Source organism: Oncorhynchus tshawytscha, linkage group LG11 (genome assembly GCF_018296145.1).
Source record: "Oncorhynchus tshawytscha isolate Ot180627B linkage group LG11, Otsh_v2.0, whole genome shotgun sequence".
NCBI lineage: Eukaryota > Metazoa > Chordata > Actinopteri > Salmoniformes > Salmonidae > Oncorhynchus > Oncorhynchus tshawytscha.
Genome location: NC_056439.1, coordinates 2,001,035 through 2,024,156, shown reverse-complemented (window position 1 = coordinate 2,024,156; position 23,122 = coordinate 2,001,035). Strand labels below are relative to the sequence as shown.

At 48.5% G+C, this 23,122-nt stretch overlaps 1 protein-coding gene across 4 annotated transcripts in view; it reads left to right on the top strand.

Moving 5' to 3' along the window:
* The window catches only part of LOC112237328 (lipopolysaccharide-responsive and beige-like anchor protein), a 338,807-nt gene that overhangs the window by 104,508 nt on the left and 211,177 nt on the right, over positions 1–23,122 (top strand). For 3 of the 4 annotated variants that reach the window (XM_042329673.1, XM_042329670.1, XM_042329674.1), the window contains exons 25-30: positions 561–714; positions 1,390–1,570; positions 13,426–13,556; positions 14,458–14,565; positions 15,023–15,164; positions 15,426–15,774. In XM_042329673.1, coding sequence (XP_042185607.1) covers positions 561–714; positions 1,390–1,570; positions 13,426–13,556; positions 14,458–14,565; positions 15,023–15,164; positions 15,426–15,774 — 1,065 coding nt within the window. The remainder of the gene's footprint in view (positions 1–560; positions 715–1,389; positions 1,571–13,425; positions 13,557–14,457; positions 14,566–15,022; positions 15,165–15,425; positions 15,775–23,122) is intronic. The other variant, XM_042329672.1, reaches the window with a different exon arrangement.

Genomic DNA, 23,122 nt, shown 5'->3' with positions numbered 1-23,122 from the left:
CATTGAATATTCTTGAGTGGCCGAGACACAGGTTTTTACTTAAATCGGCTTGAAAATCTATGGCAAGACCTGCAAATGGTTGTCTAGCAATGTTCAACAACCAACTTGACAGAGCTTGAATAGTTTTGGAAAGAATCATGGGCAAATGTTGTACAATTCAGGTGTGTAAAGCTCTTAGAGACTTACCCAGAAAGCTCACAGCTCACAGCTGTAATCGCTGCCAAAGGTGCTTCTACAAAGTGTAAACAAGGGAGTGTGAATACTTATGTAAATGAGATATTTCTGTGTTTCATTCTCAATAAATTAGGAAGCATTTCTATAATTTTTTTTCTCCATTTGTCTGATATAGGATATTGTGTTTTAGATGGGTGAGGGGGAAAAAAATATTGAGTCAGTTTTGACTTCAGGCTGTAACACAACAACATGTGGAATATGTCAATGGGTATGAATACATTCTGAAGGCGCTGAAGGCATTGATTGTGTTGTACATTGATTCAATGGTTATAATGTTTAGCTTCTATGTACCTCTGTGTAATTTATGCCCGTTTCCTCTCTCCCAGTCACTCCACTAAGACGGTGATGGACTTTGTGAACAGCAGTGAGAATGTGGTGTTTGTCCACAACACAGTGCACCTTATCTCTCAGGTGGTGGACAACCTCATCATGGCCTGTGGAGGCATCCTGCCCCTGCTTTCTGCTGCCACATCCTCCTCAGTGAGAGACACTCTGTCTGTTGTGTCGGTCTGTTGTGTCGGTCTGGTGTGTCGGTCTGGTGTGTGTGTCTGGTGTATAGGTCTGTTGTCTGTCTGTCTCTGTTTCTGTCTCTCTGCCTCTCTGCCTCTCTGTTTCTGTCTGTGGTTCTGTGTGTCTGTCTGGCTGTCCCCACCCACCCACCCACAGGAGGTTATCCCTGTCCATCCAACCCCGTTGACCTTTCTCCAATCACATTAGACTACAGTTGGCCAGTGCTAACATGGTTTGTGTGTTTTTGTACTGTCTGACCCCAGTGACAGTAGCACTCCAGTATAACATAAACCCTGATTGACCTGTGGTCCTCTGTCTCCCCTCCATATCAATCCCTTTACCATTTACACTGGAAACGATGTCCAGTGTGGACTGGTGGCTGTGGCTACAGCAGGGGTCAATTCCATCATAATTCGATTCAAAGACCGGTTTGAATTCAATGAGGATTTAATTGGATTGAAATCTAAAACGGACAGATTGGATATTGAATTGACAAGATGATGTTGCTTAGCAGACGTTGAACCATTTCCCTTTCTTATCAAACAGGGTCCCTAAATTGACTAATAGCTACATGTCATAATTTAGTTTGGATTTGACAGTAATGATGCTAGTGATGGTGGTGTTTGTCCCTCTTCTTCTCCTCAGCATGATCTGGAGAACATTGAGCCGTCCCAGGGTCTGTCGGTGGAGGCGTCGGTCACCTTCCTGCAGCGCCTCATCAACCTGGTGGATGTTCTGATCTTCGCCTCCTCCCTCAACTTCACCGAGATTGAGGCTGAGAAGAACATGTCCTCTGGCGGTATCCTCAGACAGAGCCTCCGCCTGGGTACGTATGGAAGAACCTCTCTGCCTCTCTCTCCTCCTCCATCCCTTCTGGTCTTTTCCATCTCTTCACATCTCCTCTCCCCAGTTCCCATCTTCTCTTCCTGTTCTGTTCTTTACATGCCCTCCCTTCTTGTTTCCCTCTTTTCCTCATCTCTTCACTTCCTCCTTCATTCACTTCCTCCTTTTCTCACCTTTTCCTCCTCATTCACCTCTTTTTATCGATCCCCCTCTATATCAGACTGCAGTAGACTCTAATAGCAGCCTGAGCTGCCAAAGCTCTCCGTATATAGCCTCTCTCTTTCTCTCTCTCTCTCTCTTGGCTCGTAGCAGCCCTCTCTTATCTTGTTATTATAACCCCTCTGCGCTGCAACACTCTAAAATGGCCGCCTATGATTAGGTGATTTTTCCTCCGTAATGGCCCTGGCTATAGCCCTAGGCCTGCCTCTCTCTCGCTCTCTTTCTCTGCCTCATGTTCCAGTCTATTAAAGTAACCCAGTGACAGCTCCGAGACACGGCTAGACCCCTGCTCTGCTAGCTGAATAAAATATACTTCAAATGCTTTCCATTATTCATTTTATTCAGGCACTACATTACACCAACCACCTTATCCAACCTCCAACCCACCCTTCATCCAACTCCTAAGCTCCCTAGTACAGTAAGACTATGCATGGTGATTTAAACCATCTGCTCCATTTCAAATCAAATCAAATCAAATTTTATTTGTCACATACACATGGTTAGCAGATGTTAATGCGAGTGTAGCGAAATGCTTGTGCTTCTAGTTCCGACAATGCAGTAATAACGAGCAAGTAATCTAACTAACAATTCCAAAAAAAAACTACTGTCATACACAGTGTAAGGGGATAAAGAATATGTACATAAGGATATATGAATGAGTGATGGTACAGAGCAGCATAGGCAAGATACAGTAGATGATATCGAGTACAGTATATACATATGAGATAAGTATGTAAACCAAGTGGCATAGTTAAAGTGGCTAGTGATACATGTATTACATAAGGATGCAGTCGATGATATAGAGTACAGTATCAACGTATGCATATGAGATGAACAATGTAGGGTAAGTAACATTATATAAGGTAGCATTGTTTAAAGTGGCTAGTGATATATTTACATCATTTCCCATCAATTCCCATGATTAAAGTGGCTGGAGTAGAGTCAGTGTCATTGACAGTGTGTTGGCAGTAGCCACTCAATGTTAGTGGTGGCTGTTTAACAGTCTGATGGCCTTGAGATAGAAGCTGTTTTTCAGTCTCTCTGTCCCAGCTTTGATGCACCTGTACTGACCTCGCCTTCTGGATGGCAGCGGGGTGAACAGGCAGTGGCTCGGGTGGTTGATGTCCTTGATGATCTTTATGGCCTTCCTGTAGCATCGGGTGGTGTAGGTGTCCTGGAGGGCAGGTAGTTTGCCCCCGGTGATGCGTTGTGCAGACCTCACTATCCTCTGGAGAGCCTTACGGTTGAGGGCGGTGCAGTTGCCATACCAGGCGGTGATACAGCCCGCCAGGATGCTCTCGATTGTGCATCTGTAGAAGTTTGTGAGTGCTTTTGGTGGCAAGCCGAATTTCTTCAGCCTCCTGAGGTTGGGTAATGGGTAATGGGCATTTGGGTAATGGGCCGTGCTTGGGTATCCATTTTTGCTTTTAAATACTCCTTACAAACTAGCTCGTAAACAAAATGGTCACCCTGTACGCCACCTTGTTCAGCTGACAGCCAGTCACGTTTTTTTTCTGGGTTTATCCCAACGGCCATTCTCATTGGTGGGGAGCTTGTTGGAGAGAGTGATGCTGTCGTAGCAAATGCCTGCTTTTAGAGAGCTGCCGTTATGAGATTAATTTTTGATGAGGCATTCTTTCCCTGTTGCTGGTGCAGTTATCGGATTTGGGTAGACTGTAACAAGGTTTCAAGGGGGAACACACACACACACACACACTGCCTCTCCTGAATGCCTTAATGTAAAACTCCAGACCATTCCCAATGAAATACTTCCACCTCTAATCTAGACGGTTCAGAGTTTACATTTGTCAGTTGTCAAATACAGAAACGAGGAAGGGGATAAAAGAAAGATAGAAAGCGGTGCTCAGAATATAGCACCGCAATATATCATATTAAAAATAAAAAAATGCCCCCTTGCAGTGGCAGGAGCCAGAAACCTACCTGAAGTTATCAAACAGTGGATATTTTACCTCATGTTCTGTGAGGTAGTTTGTTTCCCAGGCAAGACCCACATGCAGTGAGGCACCATTGTCATCCAATATTGAATGAACCCCATGCAGGGTTTGGATACAGTGAGAACTAGTGTGACCTTGGATACAGTTAGAACTAGTGTGACCTAGGATACAGGAAGAACTAGTGTGATCTAGGATACAGGAAGAACTAGTGTGACCTAGGATACAGGAAGAACTAGTGTCTAGGATACAGGAAGAACTAGTGTGACCTAGGATACAGGAAGAACTAGTGTGACCTAGGATACAGGAAGAACTAGTGTGACCTAGGATACAGGAAGAACTAGTGTGACCTAGGATACAGGAAGAACTAGTGTGACCTAGGATACAGGAAGAACTAGTGTGACCTAGGATACAGGAAGAACTAGTGTGACCTAGGACACAGGGAGATCTAGTGTGACCTAGGATACAAGGAGATCTAGTGTTTCCTTGGATATAGGAACTAGTGTTGGGACTAGGGGAGCAGGGAGAGAAGAGGTGAACTCTGTTGTCCACGTGGACTGGAGCCTTGACCTTGTTTCTGGAGAGTTCAATACTTTCTCAACTGCTCCTCACTTCTCACTTTCTGCCTCTCCCCAATTCTCTCTTCTCTTGGCTTCTCTCTGTCTCCTCCTGCCTTGCTTTTTTGGTTGCTCGTTCTCTCACAACTTCACCCCTGGACTTCCTGAAGGGCCGCCCCTAGGTGGTAAAGGTAGGCAACAACACCTCCACTACGCGGATCCTCAACACAGGGGCCCCACAAGGGTGCGTGCTCAGAAATTCCGCTTGGCCCCTAAGACCCTCACAAACTTCTATAGATGTACCATTGAGAGCATCCTGTCAGGCTTTATCACCGCCTGGTACGGCAACTGCATTGTCCACAGCCACAGTGCTCTCCAGCCCAATTCTTCACCAGGGGAAGTGTGTCTTCCTCCTGGACATCTTCAGCACCCAGTGTGAAAGCAAGGACAAGAAGATTATCAAGCACCTCAGCCATGGTCTGTTCACCCCGCTACCATCTAGAAGGCAGTTACAGTACAGCTTCATCAAAGCTGGGACCAAGAGACTGAAAAACAGCTTCTATCTCCAGGCCATCAGACTATTAAATAGTCACCGCTAGCTGATCAAATCAAATCAAAATCAAATCAAATTGATTTATATAGCCCCTTCGTACATCAGCTGATATCTCAAAGTGCTGTACAGAAACCCAGCCTAAAACCCCAAACAGCAAGCAATGCAGGTGTAGAAGCACAGTGGCTAGGAAAAACTCCCTAGAAAGGCCAAAACCTAGGAAGAAACCTAGAGAGGAACCAGGCTATGTGGGGTGGCCAGTCCTCTTCTGGCTGTGCCGGGTGGAGATTATAACAGAACATGGCCAAGATGTTCAAATGTTCATAAATGACCAGCATGGTCCAATAATAATAAGGCAGAACAGTTGAAACTGGAGCAGCAGCACGGCCAGGTGGACTGGGGACAGCAAGGAGTCATCATGTCGGGTAGTCCTGAGGCATGGTCCTAGGGCTCAGGTCCTCCGAGAGAGAGAAAGAAAGAGAGAAGGAGAGAATTAGAGAATGCACACTTAGATTCACACAGGACACCGAATAGGACAGGAGAAGTACTCCAGATATAAAAGACTGACCCTAGCCCCCCGACACATCAACTACTGCAGCATAAATACTGGAGGCTGAGACAGGAGGGGTCAGGAGACACTGTGGCCCCATCCGAGGACACCCCCGGACAGGGCCAAATAGGAAGAATATAACCCCACCCACTTTGCCAAAGCGCAGCCCCCACACCACTAGAGGGATATCTTCAACCACCAACTTACCATCCTGAGACAAGGCTGAGTATAGCCCACAAAGATCTCCGCCACGGCACAACCCAAGGGGGGGGGGCGCCAACCCAGACAGGATGATCACATCAGTGACTCAACCCACTCAGGTGACGCACCCCTCCCAGGGACGGTATGAGAGAGCCCCAGTAAGCCAGTAACTCAGCCCCTGTAATAGGGTTAGAGGCAGAGAATCCCAGTGGAAAGAGGGGAACCGGCCAGGCAGAGACAGCAAGGGCGGTTCGTTGCTCCAGAGCCTTTCCGTTCACCTTCCCACTCCTGGGCCAGACTACACTCAATCATATGACCCACTGAAGAGATGAGTCTTCAGTAAAGACTTAAAGGTTGAGACCGAGTTTGCGTCTCTGACATGGGTAGGCAGACCGCTCCATAAAAATGGAGCTCTATAGGAGAAAGCCCTGCCTCCAGCTGTTTGTTTAGAAATTCTAGGGACAATTAGGAGGCCTGCGTCTTGTGACTGTAGTGTACGTGTAGGTATGTACGGCAGGACAAAATCAGAGAGATAGGTAGGAGCAAGCCCATGTAATGCTTTGTAGGTTAACAGTAAAACCTTGAAATCAGCCCTTGCTTTGACAGGAAGCCAGTGTAGGGAGGCTAGCACTGGAGTAATATGATCAAATTTTTGGGTTCTAGTCAGGATTCTAGCAGCCGTATTTAGCACTAACTGAAGTGTATTTAGTGCTTTATCCGGGTAGCCGGAAAGTAGAGCATTGCAGTAGTCTAACCTAGAAGTGACAAAAGCATGGATACATTTTTCTGCATCATTTTTGGACAGAAAGTTTCTGATTTTTGCAATGTCACATAGATGGAAAAAAGCTGTCCTTGAAATGGTCTTGATATATTCTTCAAAAGAGAGATCGGGATCCAGAGTAACGCCGAGGTCCTTCAGTTTTATTTGAGACGACTGTACAACCATTAAGATTAATTGTCAGATTCAACAGAATATCTCTTTGTTTCTTGGGACCTAGAACAAGCATCTCTGTTTTGTCCGAGTTTAAAAGTAGAAAGTTTGCAGCCATCCACTTTCTTATGTCTGAAACACATGCTTGTTGCGAGGGCAATTTTGGAGCTTCACCATGTTTCATTGAAATGTACAGCTGTGTGTCATCCGCATATCAGTGAAAGTTAACATTATGTTTTCGAATGACATCCCCAAGAGGTAAAATATATAGTGAAAACAATAGTGGTCCTAAAACGGAACCTTGAGGAACACCGAAATTTACAGTTGATTTGTCAGAGGACAAACCATTCACAGAGACAAACTGATATCTTTCCGACAGATAAGATCTAAACCAGGCCAGAACTTGTCCGTGTAGACCAATTTGGGTTTCCAATCTCTCCAAAAGAATGTGGTGATCGATGGTATCAAAAGCAGCACTAAGGTCTAGGAGCACGAGGACAGATGCAGAGCCTCGGTCTGATGCCATTAAAAGGTAATTTACCACCTTCACAAGTGCAGTCTCAGTGCTATGATGGGGTCTAAAACCAGACTGAAGCATTTTGTATACATTGTTTGTCTTTAGGAAGGCAGTGAGTTGCTGCGCAACAGCCTTTTCTAAATTTTTTGAGAGGAATGGAAGATTCGATATAGGCCGATAGTTTTTTATATTTTCTGGGTTTGGCTTTTTCAAGAGAGGCTTTATTAGTGCCACTTTTAGTGAGTTTGGTACACATTCGGTGGATAGAGAGCCGTTTATTATGTTCAACATAGGAGGGCCAAGCACAGGAAGCAGCTCTTTCAGTAGTTTAGTTGGAATAGGGTCCAGTATGCAGCTTGAAGGTTTAGAGGCCATGATTATTTTCATCATTGTGTCAAGAGATATAGTACTAAAACACTTGAGCGTCTCTCTTGATCCTAGGTCCTGGCAGAGTTGTGCAGACTCAGGACAACTGAGCTTTGAAGGAATACGCAGATTTAAAGAGGAGTCCGTAATTTGCTTTCTAATAATCATGATCTTTTCCTCAAAGAAGTTCATGAATTTATCACTGCTAAAGTGAAAGCCATCCTCTCTTGGGGAATGCTGCTTTTTGTTAGCTTTGCGACAGTATCAAAAAGGAATTTCGGATTGTTCTTATTTTCCTCAATTAAGTTCGAAAAATAGGATGATCGAGCAGCAGTAAGGGCTCTTCGGTAGGGGCATCACTGAGCCTGTTCGGGCCACACAGAGACCCAAGGGAGCGGGCCTGGGTTTTAACTGAGCCCCACGCTTTAGGCCCCAAACTGAACAGGCCAGGCCAGCAGGCCTCGATGGAGATGGACCCTACTGAGAGCAGGGAGGACTGTGGTCAACACTTCCTGGGAAAGAAAGACTGATAGAGCATCAGAGCTGGAAGAAGGAACAAATGCAAATGTTACTAGCTGACCACCGTCCAGTACCCTGCCCTGAACTTAGACACTGTTATAAGCTGGCTACCACCCGGTACTCTACCCTGCACCTTAGACACTGTTATAAGCTGGCTACCACCTGGTACTCTACCCTGCACCTTAGACACGGTTACTACCTGGCTACCACCCGATACTCTACCCTACACCTTAGACACGGTTACTAGCTGGCTACCACCCGGTACTCTACCTACACCTTAGACACTGTTACTAGCTGGCTACCACCCAGTACCCTGCCCTGCACCTTAGACACTGTCACTAGCTGGCTACCACCCAGTACCCCGCCCCGCACCTTAGACACTGTTACTAGCTGGCTACCACCCAGTACCCTGCCCTGCACCTTAGACACTGTTACTAGCTGGCTACCACCCGGTACTCTACCCTGCCCTGCACCTTGGACACTGTTACTAGCTGGCTACCACCCAGTACCCTGCCCTGCACCTTAGACACTGTTACTAGCTGGCTACCACCCGGTACTCTACCCTGCCCTGCACCTTAGACACTGTTACTAGCTGGCTACCACCCGGTACTCTACCCTGCCCTGCACCTTAGACACTGTTACTAGCTGGCTACCACCCGGTACTCAACCCTGCACCTTAGACACTGTTACTAGCTGGCTACCACCCAGTACCCTACCATGCACCTTAGACACTGTTACTAGCTGGCTACCACCCGGTACTCAACCCTACACCTTAGACACTGTTACTAGCTGGCTACCACCCGGTACTCTGCCCTGCACCTTAGACACTGTTACTAGCTGGCTACCACCCGGTACTCTACCCTGCACCTTAGACACTGTTACTAGCTGGCTACCACCCAGTACTCTACCCTGCACCTTAGACACTGTTACTAGCTGGCTACCACCCAGTACCCTGCCCTCCACCTTAGACACTGTTACTAGCTGGCTACCACCCGGTACTCTACCCTGCACCTTAGACACTGTTACTAGCTGGCTACCACCCAGTACTCTACCCTGCACCTTAGACACTGTTACTAGCTGGCTACCACCCGGTACTCTACCCTGCCCTGCACCTTAGACACTGTTACTAGCTGGCTACCACCCGGTACTCTACCCTGCCCTGCACCTTAGACACTGTTACTAGCTGGCTACCACCCGGTACTCAACCCTGCACCTTAGACACTGTTACTAGCTGGCTACCACCCAGTACCCTACCATGCACCTTAGACACTGTTACTAGCTGGCTACCACCCGGTACTCAACCCTACACCTTAGACACTGTTACTAGCTGGCTACCACCCGGTACTCTGCCCTGCACCTTAGACACTGTTACTAGCTGGCTACCACCCGGTACTCTACCCTGCACCTTAGACACTGTTACTAGCTGGCTACCACCCAGTACTCTACCCTGCACCTTAGACACTGTTACTAGCTGGCTACCACCCAGTACCCTGCCCTGCACCTTAGACACTGTTACTAGCTGGCTACCACCCGGTACTCTACCCTGCACCTTAGACACTGTTACTAGCTGGCTACCACCCAGTACTCTACCCTGCACCTTAGACACTGTCACTAGCTGGCTACCACTCGGTACTCAACCCTGCACCTTAGACACTGTTACTAGCTGGCTACCACTCGGTACTCAACCCTGCACCTTAGACACTGCTGCCCTATGTACATAGTCATTGAACACTGGTCACTTTAATAATGTTTACATAATGTTTTACTCACTTCACATGTATATACTATATTCTAGTCAAGGCTCATCCTATATAATTACTGCTGTACACACCTTTTCTATTCATATATTGCCCATCGTCTAGAGGTCGACGATTATGATTTTTCAACGATGATACCGATTGGTGGACCAAAAAAAGCCGATACCGATTAATCGGACGATTTATTTGTTTATTTGTAATAATGACAATTACAACAATACTGAATGAACACTTATTTTAACTTAATATAATACATCAATATAATCCATTTAGCCTCAAATAAATAATGAAACATGTTCAATTTGGTTTAAATAATGCAAAAACAAAGTGTTGGAGAGGAAAGTAAAAGTGCAATATGTGCCATGTAAGAAAGCTAACGTTTAAGTTCCTTGCTCAGAACATGAGAACATATGAAAGCTGGTGGTTCCTTTTAACATGAGTCTTCAATATTCCCAGGTAAGAAGTTTTAGGTTGTAGTTATTATAGGAATTATAGGACTATTTCTCTCTATACCATTTGTATTTCATTAACCTTTGACTATTGGATGTTCTTATAGGCACCAGTGTAATAGTATAGCTTCCGTCCCTCTCCTCTCTCCTACCTGGGCTCGAACCAGGAACACATCGACAACAGCCACCCTCGAAGCAGCGTTACCCATCACTCCACAAGGGGAACAACCACTCCAAGTCTCAGGGCGAGTGACATTTGAAACGCTATTAGCGCGCACCCCGCTAACTAGCTAGCCATTTCACATCGGTTACACCAGCCTAATCTCGGGAGTTGATAGGCTTGAAGTCATAAACAGCGCAACGCTTGAAGCACAGCAACGAGCTGCTGGCAAAACCCATGAAAGTGCTGTTTGAATGAATTCTTACGAGTCTGCTGGTGCCTACCATCGCTCAATCAGACTGCTCTATCAAATCATAGACTTAGTTATAACATAATAACACACAGAAATACGAGCCTTAGGTCATTAATATGGTCGAATCCGGAAACTATAATCTCGAAAACAAGACGTTTATTCTTTCAGTGAAATATGGAACCGTTCCGTATTTTATCTAACTGGTGGCATCCATAAGTTTAAATATTCCTGTTACATTGCACACCCTTCAATGTTATGTCATAATTATGTAAAATTCTGGCAAATTAGGCAGCCCAAACTGTTGCATATACACTGACTCTGCGTGCAATGAACGCAATGGAAGTGACACAATTAAACCTGGTTAATATTGTCTGCTAACCTGGATTTCTTTTAGCTGGATATGCAGGTTTAAAAATATATACTTCTGTGTCTTGATTTTAAGAAAGGCATTGATGTTTATGGTTAGGTACACATTGGAGCAACGATATGCACCGCATCGATTATATGCAACGCAGGACATGCTAGATAAACTAGTAATATCATCAACCATGTGTAGTTAACGAGTGATTATGATTGATTGATTGATTGTTTTTTATAAGGTAAGTTTAATGCTAGCTAGCAACTTACAGTGCCTTGCGAAAGTATTCGGCCCCCTTGAACTTTGCGACCTTTTGCCACATTTCAGGCTTCAAACATAAAGATATAAAACTGTATTTTTTTGTGAAGAATCAACAACAAGTGGGACACAATCATGAAGTGGAACAACATTTATTGGATATTTCAAACTCTTTTAACAAATCAAAAACTGAACGATTGGGCGTGCAAAATTATTCAGCCCCTTTACTTTCAGTGCAGCAAACTCTCTCCAGAAGTTCAGTGAGGATCTCTGAATGATCCAATGTTGACCAAAATGACTAATGATGATAAATACAATCCACCTATGTGTGTAATCAAGTCTCCGTATAAATGCACCTGCCCTGTGATAGTCTCAGAGGTCCGTTAAAAGCGCAGAGAGCATCATGAAGAACAAGGAACACACCAGGCAGGTCCGAGATACTGTTGTGAAGAAGTTTAAAGCCGGATTTGGATACAAAAAGATTTCCAAAGCTTTAAACATCGCAATGGGGCACTGTGCAAGCGATAATATTGAAATGGAAGGAGTATCAGACCACTGCAAATCTATCAAGACCTGGCCGTCCCTCTAAACTTTCAGCTCATACAAGGAGAAGACTGATCAGAGATGCAGCCAAGAGGCCCATGATCACTCTGGATGAACTGCAGAGATCTACAGCTGAGGTGGGAGACTCTGTCCATAGGACAACAATCAGTCGTATATTGCACAAATCTGGCCTTTATGGAAGAGTGGGAAGAAGAAAGCCATTTCTTAAAGATATCCATAAAAAGTGTCGTTTAAAGTATGCCACAAGCCATCTGGGAGACACACCAAACATGTGGAAGAAGGTGCTCTGGTCAGATGAAACCAAAATTGAACTTTTTGGCAACAATGCAAAACGTTATGTTTGGCGTAAAAGCAACACAGCTCATCAACTTGAACACACCATCCCCACTGTCAAACATGGTGGTGGCAGCATCATGGTTTGGGCCTGCTTTTCTTCAGCAAGGACAGGGAAGATGGTTAAAATTGATGGGAAGATGGATGGAGCCAAATACAGGACCATTCTGGAAGAAAACCTGATGGAGTCTGCAAAAGACCTGAGACTGGGACGGAGATTTGTCTTCCAACAAGACAATGATCCAAAACATAAAGCAAAATCTACAATGGAATGGTTCAAAAATAAACATATCCAGGTGTTAGAATGGCCAAGTCAAAGTCCAGACCTGAAACCAATCGAGAATCTGTGGAAAGAACTGAAAACTGCTGTTCACAAATGCTCTCCATCCAACCTCACTGAGCTCGAGCTGTTTTGCAAGGAGGAATGGGAAAAAATGTCAGTCTCTCGATGTGCAAAACTGATAGAGACATACCCCAAGCGACTTACAGCTGTAATCGCAGCAAAAGGTGGCGCTACAAAGTATTAACTTAAGGGGGCTGAATAATTTTGCACGCCCAATTGTTCAGTTTTTGATTTGTTAAAAAAGTTTGAAATATCCAATAAATGTCGTTCCACTTCATGTTTGTGTCCCACTTGTTGTTGATTCTTCACAAAAAAATACAGTTTTATATCTTTGTTTGAAGCCTGAAATGTGGCAAAGTTCAAGGGGGCCGAATACTTTCGCAAGGCACTGTACCTTGGCTTACTGCATTTGCGTAACAGGCAGTCTCCTCGTGAAGTGCAATGTAAATCAGGTGGTTAGAGTGTTGGACTAGTTAACTGTAAGTTTGCAAGATTGAATCCCCGAGCTGACAATTAAAAAATCTGTCGTTCTGCCCCTGAACGAGGCAGTTAACCCACCGTTCCTAGGGCGTTGTTGAAAATATAAATGTGTTCTTAACTGACTTGCCTAGTTAAATAAAGGTGAAAAAATAAATATTTAAAAAATCGTCCAAATCGGTGTCCAGAAATACTGATTTCCGATTGTTATGAAATCGGCCCTAATTAATCGGTCGACCTCTACTCATGTCTATACACACCATCATATACATATATATTTACATTCCGGACTCAGACATGGCTCATTCTGATATTCCTTCATTTCTTTTCTTTTGGATTTGTGTGTATTGTTTTGTGTTGTTTGGTATTCCTGCACTGTTGGAGCTAGAAACATAAGCATTTTGCTGCACCTGCGATAACATCTTCAAAATATGTCTACGCAGCCCATTTTCTTTGACTTATACATCCACCGCAACTCTCATTCACTCTCTCATTCTCTCTTTCTCTCTCATCTCTCTCTGCAGTGTGTGCCATGGCTGTGAGGAACTGTCTGGAATGTCAGCAGCAGTCTCACTTCAAGCCCAGCCAGGACAGCGCTCGTGGCCAGCAAGCCGTGCACAGCCTCATGGGAGCCGCCAAGTCCATGCCCGCGCAGGCAAGTAGTATCATCCCTCCTCACTGAGTCACAGACTCTCTCTTCTAACCCCCCACCCCCACACACACACTTCCCCCTCCCTCTCCTCTTCCTGTCATTTTGGGAATCTTGACTTTCTAGCAATACCCCCTCCCCCCAAAAAAATGTTTTTACATTTCCCAATCTCCCTAGCAGACATGGAGAAACACCATAATTGATGACATTTCTCCTCCTGTATATTGGTTGAATAGGATCACTGCACTTAGTGAATTGTAAGCATCCCTCTAAGTCATCCTTTGTCTTGCATTGCATCCTAATAATTCCCCGGCAGGAACCCATCCCTTTGTGGTCCTCCCTATGTAATAGCAGAGAGTTGTTATTGCATTAGCTGATATCTTATTGCATTACTTCGCCCTCTGTTATGTTACACTAGACAAGGCCCTTTGTCATTGTTGGCCTTTTGATTTGATATGGTGACTTCCAGTAAAACAGTTTTTCTTCCAGAAACCAGTGTGTAAAGTCTCATTCATAATGCAGTGAGTGGCTCTATGGTAAACCCATTATGTTAAGGGTCTGAGTCTCTGGACTGGCCAACTATACACTTCCTATGGGTTGATTTACAACACTCGAGCTACTGGTGGTGGAATGGGCCGTTGAGGTTGACCTCTGCTAACACATACACCTTCCATGACAATCCGTTATCATTTGTGATGTCTTCGACTTACAGAGAAGTCTAGTTTTGGACAGTGGGTAGAGTATAAAAACCGATGATGGTATTTTCAGCATTAACCAGCAATAGGTGCTTACATTATTATGTGTGTGTCTGTGCGTGTCTGTGCGTGTCTGTGCGTGTCTGTGCGTGTCTGTGCGTGTCTGTGTCTGTCTGTGTCTGTCTGTGTGTGCGTGTGCTCTACACCTGCAGAGCCCTGTTGATGTTGTGACAGGAGGGATGTCTCCCATCAGAGACATGGACCGTCTGCTACAGGAAATGGACATCAACCGCCTCAGAGCCGTGGTCTTCAGAGATATCGTGAGTTTACAAAACTTTGATAAAGATTGAGGTTGAAACGACTCAACTTTTCAAATAAATAACAGTACCTATGCATTGTAAAAACTTGTTATTGCTGTCTTTTTGGAAGACCCCAAGATTTTCTTTTTTAAAATACTGTGTAGATGTAGGATCTTAATTTGAGCCAGTTTGCTACAGTAGGAAACTGTTCCTGCAGCAACAGGAAATGTGTATTATTATTACATTTTTGTAGGTGTTTATAAAATCAAGTCTGAAATTTCACAGTGGAAATGACACATTTCAGAAGCCTTAAACCTTAAATACACTACAAGTTTAAAAAAATCCTGTATTGCGGGAAAGTTCTTCTGCAACAGGGTGATCAAATTAAGATCCTACATCTGTACATACGCAAACATATTACAGAGTGGCGGTGTGCTGTATTATAGCTGTGTTGCATGTTGTGTGTGTTTGGGTAAAGGAGGACAGTAAGCAGGCTCAGTTCTTGGCCCTGGCCGTGGTTTACTTCATCTCTGTTCTCATGGTGTCCAAGTACCGAGACATCCTGGAGCCCCAAAACGACAAGAAACTCCCCCAGCGCAGCCAGTCTGCCAGGAGCGCAGGTACACACCTCACCCATATGGCTACGCAGAGGAGCTCCATCTAGCCAAGTGTCCATCCCTCAACATGTCAATCTCTCTCTTATACATTAGTTATATATGGAATTTCCAAATGTCTTGAAATGTACTGGTGTGTTGATAGTCTTTACATTCTCTTAGATGTGCTGTTGTAGATTCTCATTCATTTTCATTCATTCTCATTCATGAGCAGGTTCAGGTTTTTCTCAACGTTTATAAACCTCCTTTAATGATTCCTCCCATCAGACAGTAATGCCGTCTCTGGCGGTCCCGACCTGGAGAGCAGTGTGTCCCTCCGTCGCCGAGACTCTGGCATCGGGGATGACCATAGCTCCGTGGCCCCCAGCGAGGCGGACACCACCGCCCAGGGGCCCGACGCCGTGTCCGAGGCCCTGTCCACCCTCTCCTCAGAGGTCAGGGGTCACAGAGAGAACCCCACGGCGGACGCCAGGGGCGGGAAGAACGTGAAGGACATCCTGCGCAGCCTGGTCTCGGCGCCTGCTGATGACATCACGGTGGACCCCAGCCTTCTGCCGCCGGCCTTCCTGGGAGCTGCTATGGGAAACAATCCCAACCAGTTCAGATCCTTTGACAGGTGCGTGGGCCACAGAGTTTTAGAATCAGGGGTCAGTCTCTCAAAGACGGCTAACTTTTTAAATACCCCTTGACCTGGTTCACAGCCTTAACCCCTCCCCTCCATACCTTGAAACGGTCCAACATGAACATGTACTAAGTGAAGGCGAGGAAGCATCACATCAGAAACCCACTACCATCACAGACCCCCTTTTAAACTCTTGTATCCCCCCCGACCCCATCCCTGTAGCTCTCTGGTTTTGCCTGTCGACGTGGCTTCTCAACACAAATAAACAGGGCTACAAAGTACCTGTCTTCAGGAAAACACATCAAAACAATTGAGGCATCTGCCAGAGGCAGAGAGGAAGAGAGAGAGTAAGAGGGGAAAGAGAGAGAGACTGATCTAAAAGACGACTCTGTGGCAGCCAGCAGGAAGCTGTTTCTTTTCACCTTGTCACTGATATTTAATAGCTTCTCTTTTTCGTCTCTCTCTCTCCCGGTCTTTCTTTCTCTCTGTCTGCACTGTGGGCTAAGCTGTCTGTCTCTCTGGTACTATAATAAGGGAAAGAGAAGCTGGCTAGATGGATCCCCTGTGGAGTGAGGGGGCGAGTGGTCAGAGACTTAGTGGGAACCCAAGGCGGTGCTGTGTGTGGGTGGGTGTACTGTACCTATACAGACTATACAGACATCTCTAAGTGAGAGAGGTCTGGTTTGTATTTGGGGGAATTGTCCCTGTGGCACACCAGACACAAAGGAAGCGGGGAGAGAGAAAAAGGGAGAGGGAGAGAGCGTGAGGGGAAAGGGAGAGCAAGAGGGATAGAGAGAGAACACCCCCTCCCTCCACAGGAAGAGAGACACCTAGTCAAAAAAAAAGGTTCTCATGCCAAGGAAGAAGGAAAGCGTTTCTCCATCACCCCCATCCACCCCTCTTCCAATCGGTGGGAATTCCGAGGCATCCCTGTGATCCTCAGCCTCTTTATCTGTGGAATGCTTTGTCAGGACTCTGGGCACTCCTCATATCTGGTGGGATTAGAGCGGCTCCCGGGGCCGTTAGCGTTGGAGAGGAGGAGAGCTGGAGAGCATAGAGTAACAGCTCTACCTCGCCACGGGGAGCCCCAGTCAGACCCCCAGCTGGCCCCACCCCAGGCAGCTCCCGGCCCCTCTAACCCCGAGATGAAGGCCCGGGGGCTGGGGTTCCCAGGTCAGCACACCCCTCCTCTGGTCTTCTACCTTTATCTCCCACCAGGATCCGCCTACCCTCACATACCCCTGAAACCTCTGGCTCGGAGATGCCTGGTTATCTTGATGGTTTCTGCTCTCTACTGCGTGGCTATGCTCTGTGTTCAGGTCTGGGCTCTGCTCTCCCCTGCTCCTCTCTCTCTCAGGTCTACTCTACCGTCTGTATTCAGGTCTGGGCTCTGCTCTCCCCTGCTCCTCTCTCTCTCAGGTCTACTATCTACCGTCTGTGTTCAGGTCTGGTCTCTGCTCTCCCCTGCTCCTCTCTCTCTCAGGTCTACTCTCTACCGTCTGTGTTCAGGTCTGGGCTCTGCTCTCCCTGCTCCTCTCTCTCTCAGGTCTACTCTAGTCTCTACCGTCTGTGTTCAGGTCTGGGCTCTGCTCTCCCCTGCTCCTCTCTCTCTCAGGTCTACTCTAATCTCTACCGTCTGTGTTCAGGTCTGGGCTCTGCTCTCCCCTGCTCCTCTCTCTCTCAGGTCTACTCTACCGTCTGTGTTCAGGTCTGGGCTCTGCTCTCCCCTGCTCCTCTCTCTCTCAGGTCTACTCTCTACCGTCTGTGTTCAGGTCTGGTCTCTGCTCTCCCCTGCTCCTCTCTCTCTCAGGTCTACTCTCTACCGTCTGTGTTCAGGTCTGGGCTCTGCTCTCCCCTGCTCCTCTCTCACTCAGGTCTAATCTCTACCGTCTGTGTTCAGGTCTGGGCTCTGCTCTCCCCTGCGTCTCTCTCTCTCTCTCTCTCTCAGGTCTACTCTCTACCGTCTGTGTTCAGGTCTGGGCTCTGCTCTCCCCTGCTCCTCTATCTCTCAAGGCCTAATCTCTACCGTCTGTGTTCAGGTCTGGGCTCTGCTCTCCCCTGCTCCTCTCTCACTCAGGTCTACTCTAATCTCTACCGTCTGTGTTCAGGTCTGGGCTCTGCTCTCCCTGCTCCTCTCTCACTCAGGTCTACTCTAATCTCTACCGTCTGTGTTCAGGTCTGGGCTCTGCTCTCCCCTGCGTCTCTCTCTCTCTTTCAGGTCTAATCTCTACCCTCTGTGTTCAGGTCTGGGCTCTGCTCTCCCCTGCTCCTCTCTCTCTCAGGTCTACTCTAATCTCTACCGTCTGTGTTCAGGTCTGGGCTCTGCTCTCCCCTGCTCCTCCCTCTCTCAGGTCTACTCTCTACCGTCCGTGTTCAGGTCTGGGCTCTGCTCTCCCCTGCTCCTCTCTCTCTCAGGTCTACTCTCTACCGTCTGTGTTCAGGTCTGGTCTCTGCTCTCCCCTGCTCCTCTCTCTCTCAGGTCTACTCTAATCTCTACCGTCTGTGTTCAGGTCTGGGTTCTGCTCTCCCCTGCTCCTCTCTCTCTCAGGTCTACTCTCTACCGTCTGTGTTCAGGGTCTGGGCTCTGCTCTCCCCTGCTCCTCTCTCACTCAGGTCTAATCTCTACCGTCTGTGTTCAGGTCTGGTCTCTGCTCTCCCCTGCTCCTCTCTCTCTCAGGTCTACTCTCTACCGTCTGTGTTCAGGTCTGGGCTCTGCTCTCACCTGCTCCTCTCTCTCAGGTCTAATCTCTACCGTCTGAGTTCAGGTCTGGGCTCTGCTCTCCCCTGCTCCTCTCTCTCTCAGGTCTAATCTCTACCGTCTGAGTTCAGGTCTGGGCTCTGCTCTCCCCTGCTCCTCTCTCTCTCAGGTCTACTCTAATCTCTACCGTCTGTGTTCAGGTCTGGGCTCTGCTCTCCCCTGCTCCTCTCTCACTCAGGTCTAATCTTTACCGTCTGTGTTCAGGTCTGGGCTCTGCTCTCCCTGCTCCTCTCTCTCTCAGGTCTACTCTCTACCGTCTGTGTTCAGGTCTGGGTTCTGCTCTCCCCTGCTCCTCTCTCTCTCAGGTCTACTCTAGTCTCTACCGTCTGTGTTCAGGTCTGGGCTCTGCTCTCCCCTGCTCCTCTCTCTCTCAGGTCTACTCTAATCTCTACCGTCTGTGTTCAGGTCTGGGCTCTGCTCTCCCCTGCTCCTCTCTCTCTCAGGTCTACTCTCTACCGTCTGTGTTCAGGTCTGGGCTCTGCTCTCCCCTGCTCCTCTATCTCTCAAGGCCTAATCTCTACCGTCTGTGTTCAGGTCTGGGCTCTGCTCTCCCCTGCTCCTCTCTCACTCAGGTCTACTCTAATCTCTACCGTCTGTGTTCAGGTCTGGGCTCTGCTCTCCCCTGCTCCTCTCTCACTCAGGTCTACTCTAATCTCTACCGTCTGTGTTCAGGTCTGGGCTCTGCTCTCCCCTGCTCCTCTCTCACTCAGGTCTAATCTCTACCGTCTGTGTTCAGGTCTGGGCTCTGCTCTCCCCTGCGTCTCTCTCTCTCTCTCTCAGGTCTACTCTCTACCGTCTGTGTTCAGGTCTGGGCTCTGCTCTCCCCTGCTCCTCTCTCTCTCAGGTCTACTCTAATCTCTACCGTCTGTGTTCAGGTCTGGGCTCTGCTCTCCCCTGCTCCTCTCTCCCTCAGGTCTACTCTCTACCGTCTGTGTTCAGGTCTGGGCTCTGCTCTCCCCTGCTCCTCTATCTCTCAAGGCCTAATCTCTACCGTCTGTGTTCAGGTCTGGGCTCTGCTCTCCCCTGCGTCTCTCTCTCTCTTTCAGGTCTAATCTCTACCCTCTGTGTTCAGGTCTGGGCTCTGCTCTCCCCTGCTCCTCTCTCTCTCAGGTCTACTCTAATCTCTACCGTCTGTGTTCAGGTCTGGGCTCTGCTCTCCCCTGCTCCTCTATCTCTCAAGGCCTAATCTCTACCGTCTGTGTTCAGGTCTGGGCTCTGCTCTCCCCTGCTCCTCTCTCACTCAGGTCTACTCTAATCTCTACCGTCTGTGTTCAGGTCTGGGCTCTGCTCTCCCCTGCTCCTCTCTCACTCAGGTCTACTCTAATCTCTACCGTCTGTGTTCAGGTCTGGGCTCTGCTCTCCCCTGCGTCTCTCTCTCTCTTTCAGGTCTAATCTCTACCCTCTGTGTTCAGGTCTGGGCTCTGCTCTCCCCTGCTCCTCTCTCTCTCAGGTCTACTCTAATCTCTACCGTCTGTGTTCAGGTCTGGGCTCTGCTCTCCCCTGCTCCTCTCTCTCTCAGGTCTACTCTCTACCGTCCGTGTTCAGGTCTGGGCTCTGCTCTCCCCTGCTCCTCTCTCTCTCAGGTCTACTCTCTACCGTCTGTGTTCAGGTCTGGTCTCTGCTCTCCCCTGCTCCTCTCTCTCTCAGGTCTACTCTCTACCGTCTGTGTTCAGGTCTGGGCTCTGCTCTCCCCTGCTCCTCTCTCTCTCAGGTCTACTCTAATCTCTACCGTCTGTGTTCAGGTCTGGGCTCTGCTCTCCCCTGCTCCTCTCTCTCTCAGGTCTACTCTCTACCGTCTGTGTTCAGGTCTGGGCTCTGCTCTCCCCTGCTCCTCTCTCACTCAGGTCTAATCTCTACCGTCTGAGTTCAGGTCTGGGCTCTGCTCTCCCTGCTCCTCTCTCTCTCAGGTCTACTCTCTACCCTCTGTGTTCAGGTCTGGGCTCTGCTCTCCCTGCTCCTCTCTCTCTCAGGTCTACTCTAATCTCTACCGTCTGTGTTCAGGTCTGGGCTCTGCTCTCCCCTGCTCCTCTCTCACTCAGGTCTAATCTCTACCGTCTGTGTTCAGGTCTGGGCTCTGCTCTCCCCTGCTCCTCTCTCTCTCAGGTCTACTCTCTACCGTCTGTGTTCAGGTCTGGGCTCTGCTCTCCCCTGCTCCTCTCTCACTCAGGTCTAATCTCTACCGTCTGTGTTCAGGTCTGGGCTCTGCTCTCCCCTGCTCCTCTCTCACTCAGGTCTAATCTTTACCGTCTGTGTTCAGGTCTGGGCTCTGCTCTCCCCTGCTCCTCTCTCTCTCAGGTCTACTCTCTACCGTCTGTGTTCAGGTCTGGGTTCTGCTCTCCCCTGCTCCTCTCTCTCTCAGGTCTACTCTAGTCTCTACCGTCTGTGTTCAGGTCTGGGCTCTGCTCTCCCCTGCTCCTCTCTCTCTCAGGTCTACTCTAATCTCTACCGTCTGTGTTCAGGTCTGGGCTCTGCTCTCCCCTGCTCCTCTCTCTCTCAGGTCTACTCTCTACCGTCTGTGTTCAGGTCTGGGCTCTGCTCTCCCCTGCTCCTCTATCTCTCAAGGCCTAATCTCTACCGTCTGTGTTCAGGTCTGGGCTCTGCTCTCCCCTGCTCCTCTCTCACTCAGGTCTACTCTAATCTCTACCGTCTGTGTTCAGGTCTGGGCTCTGCTCTCCCCTGCTCCTCTCTCACTCAGGTCTACTCTAATCTCTACCGTCTGTGTTCAGGTCTGGGCTCTGCTCTCCCCTGCTCCTCTCTCACTCAGGTCTAATCTCTACCGTCTGTGTTCAGGTCTGGGCTCTGCTCTCCCCTGCGTCTCTCTCTCTCTCTCTCAGGTCTACTCTCTACCGTCTGTGTTCAGGTCTGGGCTCTGCTCTCCCCTGCTCCTCTCTCTCTCAGGTCTACTCTAATCTCTACCGTCTGTGTTCAGGTCTGGGCTCTGCTCTCCCCTGCTCCTCTCTCCCTCAGGTCTACTCTCTACCGTCTGTGTTCAGGTCTGGGCTCTGCTCTCCCTGCTCCTCTATCTCTCAAGGCCTAATCTCTACCGTCTGTGTTCAGGTCTGGGCTCTGCTCTCCCCTGCGTCTCTCTCTCTCTTTCAGGTCTAATCTCTACCCTCTGTGTTCAGGTCTGGGCTCTGCTCTCCCCTGCTCCTCTCTCTCTCAGGTCTACTCTAATCTCTACCGTCTGTGTTCAGGTCTGGGCTCTGCTCTCCCCTGCTCCTCTATCTCTCAAGGCCTAATCTCTACCGTCTGTGTTCAGGTCTGGGCTCTGCTCTCCCCTGCTCCTCTCTCACTCAGGTCTACTCTAATCTCTACCGTCTGTGTTCAGGTCTGGGCTCTGCTCTCCCCTGCTCCTCTCTCACTCAGGTCTACTCTAATCTCTACCGTCTGTGTTCAGGTCTGGGCTCTGCTCTCCCCTGCGTCTCTCTCTCTCTTTCAGGTCTAATCTCTACCCTCTGTGTTCAGGTCTGGGCTCTGCTCTCCCCTGCTCCTCTCTCTCTCAGGTCTACTCTAATCTCTACCGTCTGTGTTCAGGTCTGGGCTCTGCTCTCCCCTGCTCCTCTCTCTCTCAGGTCTACTCTCTACCGTCCGTGTTCAGGTCTGGGCTCTGCTCTCCCCTGCTCCTCTCTCTCTCAGGTCTACTCTCTACCGTCTGTGTTCAGGTCTGGTCTCTGCTCTCCCCTGCTCCTCTCTCTCTCAGGTCTACTCTCTACCGTCTGTGTTCAGGTCTGGGCTCTGCTCTCCCCTGCTCCTCTCTCTCTCAGGTCTACTCTAATCTCTACCGTCTGTGTTCAGGTCTGGGCTCTGCTCTCCCCTGCTCCTCTCTCTCTCAGGTCTACTCTCTACCGTCTGTGTTCAGGTCTGGGCTCTGCTCTCCCCTGCTCCTCTCTCACTCAGGTCTAATCTCTACCGTCTGAGTTCAGGTCTGGGCTCTGCTCTCCCCTGCTCCTCTCTCTCTCAGGTCTACTCTCTACCCTCTGTGTTCAGGTCTGGGCTCTGCTCTCCCCTGCTCCTCTCTCTCTCAGGTCTACTCTAATCTCTACCGTCTGTGTTCAGGTCTGGGCTCTGCTCTCCCCTGCTCCTCTCTCACTCAGGTCTAATCTCTACCGTCTGTGTTCAGGTCTGGGCTCTGCTCTCCCCTGCTCCTCTCTCTCTCAGGTCTACTCTCTACCGTCTGTGTTCAGGTCTGGGCTCTGCTCTCCCCTGCTCCTCTCTCTCTCAGGTCTACTCTAGTCTCTACCGTCTGTGTTCAGGTCTGGGCTCTGCTCTCCCCTGCTCCTCTCTCTCTCAGGTCTACTCTAGTCTCTACCGTCTGTGTTCAGGTCTGGGCTCTGCTCTCCCCTGCTCCTCTCTCTCTCAGGTCTACTCTAATCTCTACCGTCTGTGTTCAGGTCTGGGCTCTGCTCTCCCCTGCTCCTCTCTCTCTCAGGTCTACTCTCTACCGTCTGTGTTCAGGTCTGGTCTCTGCTCTCCCCTGCTCCTCTCTCTCTCAGGTCTACTCTCTACCGTCTGTGTTCAGGTCTGGGCTCTGCTCTCCCCTGCTCCTCTCTCTCTCAGGTCTACTCTAGTCTCTACCGTCTGTGT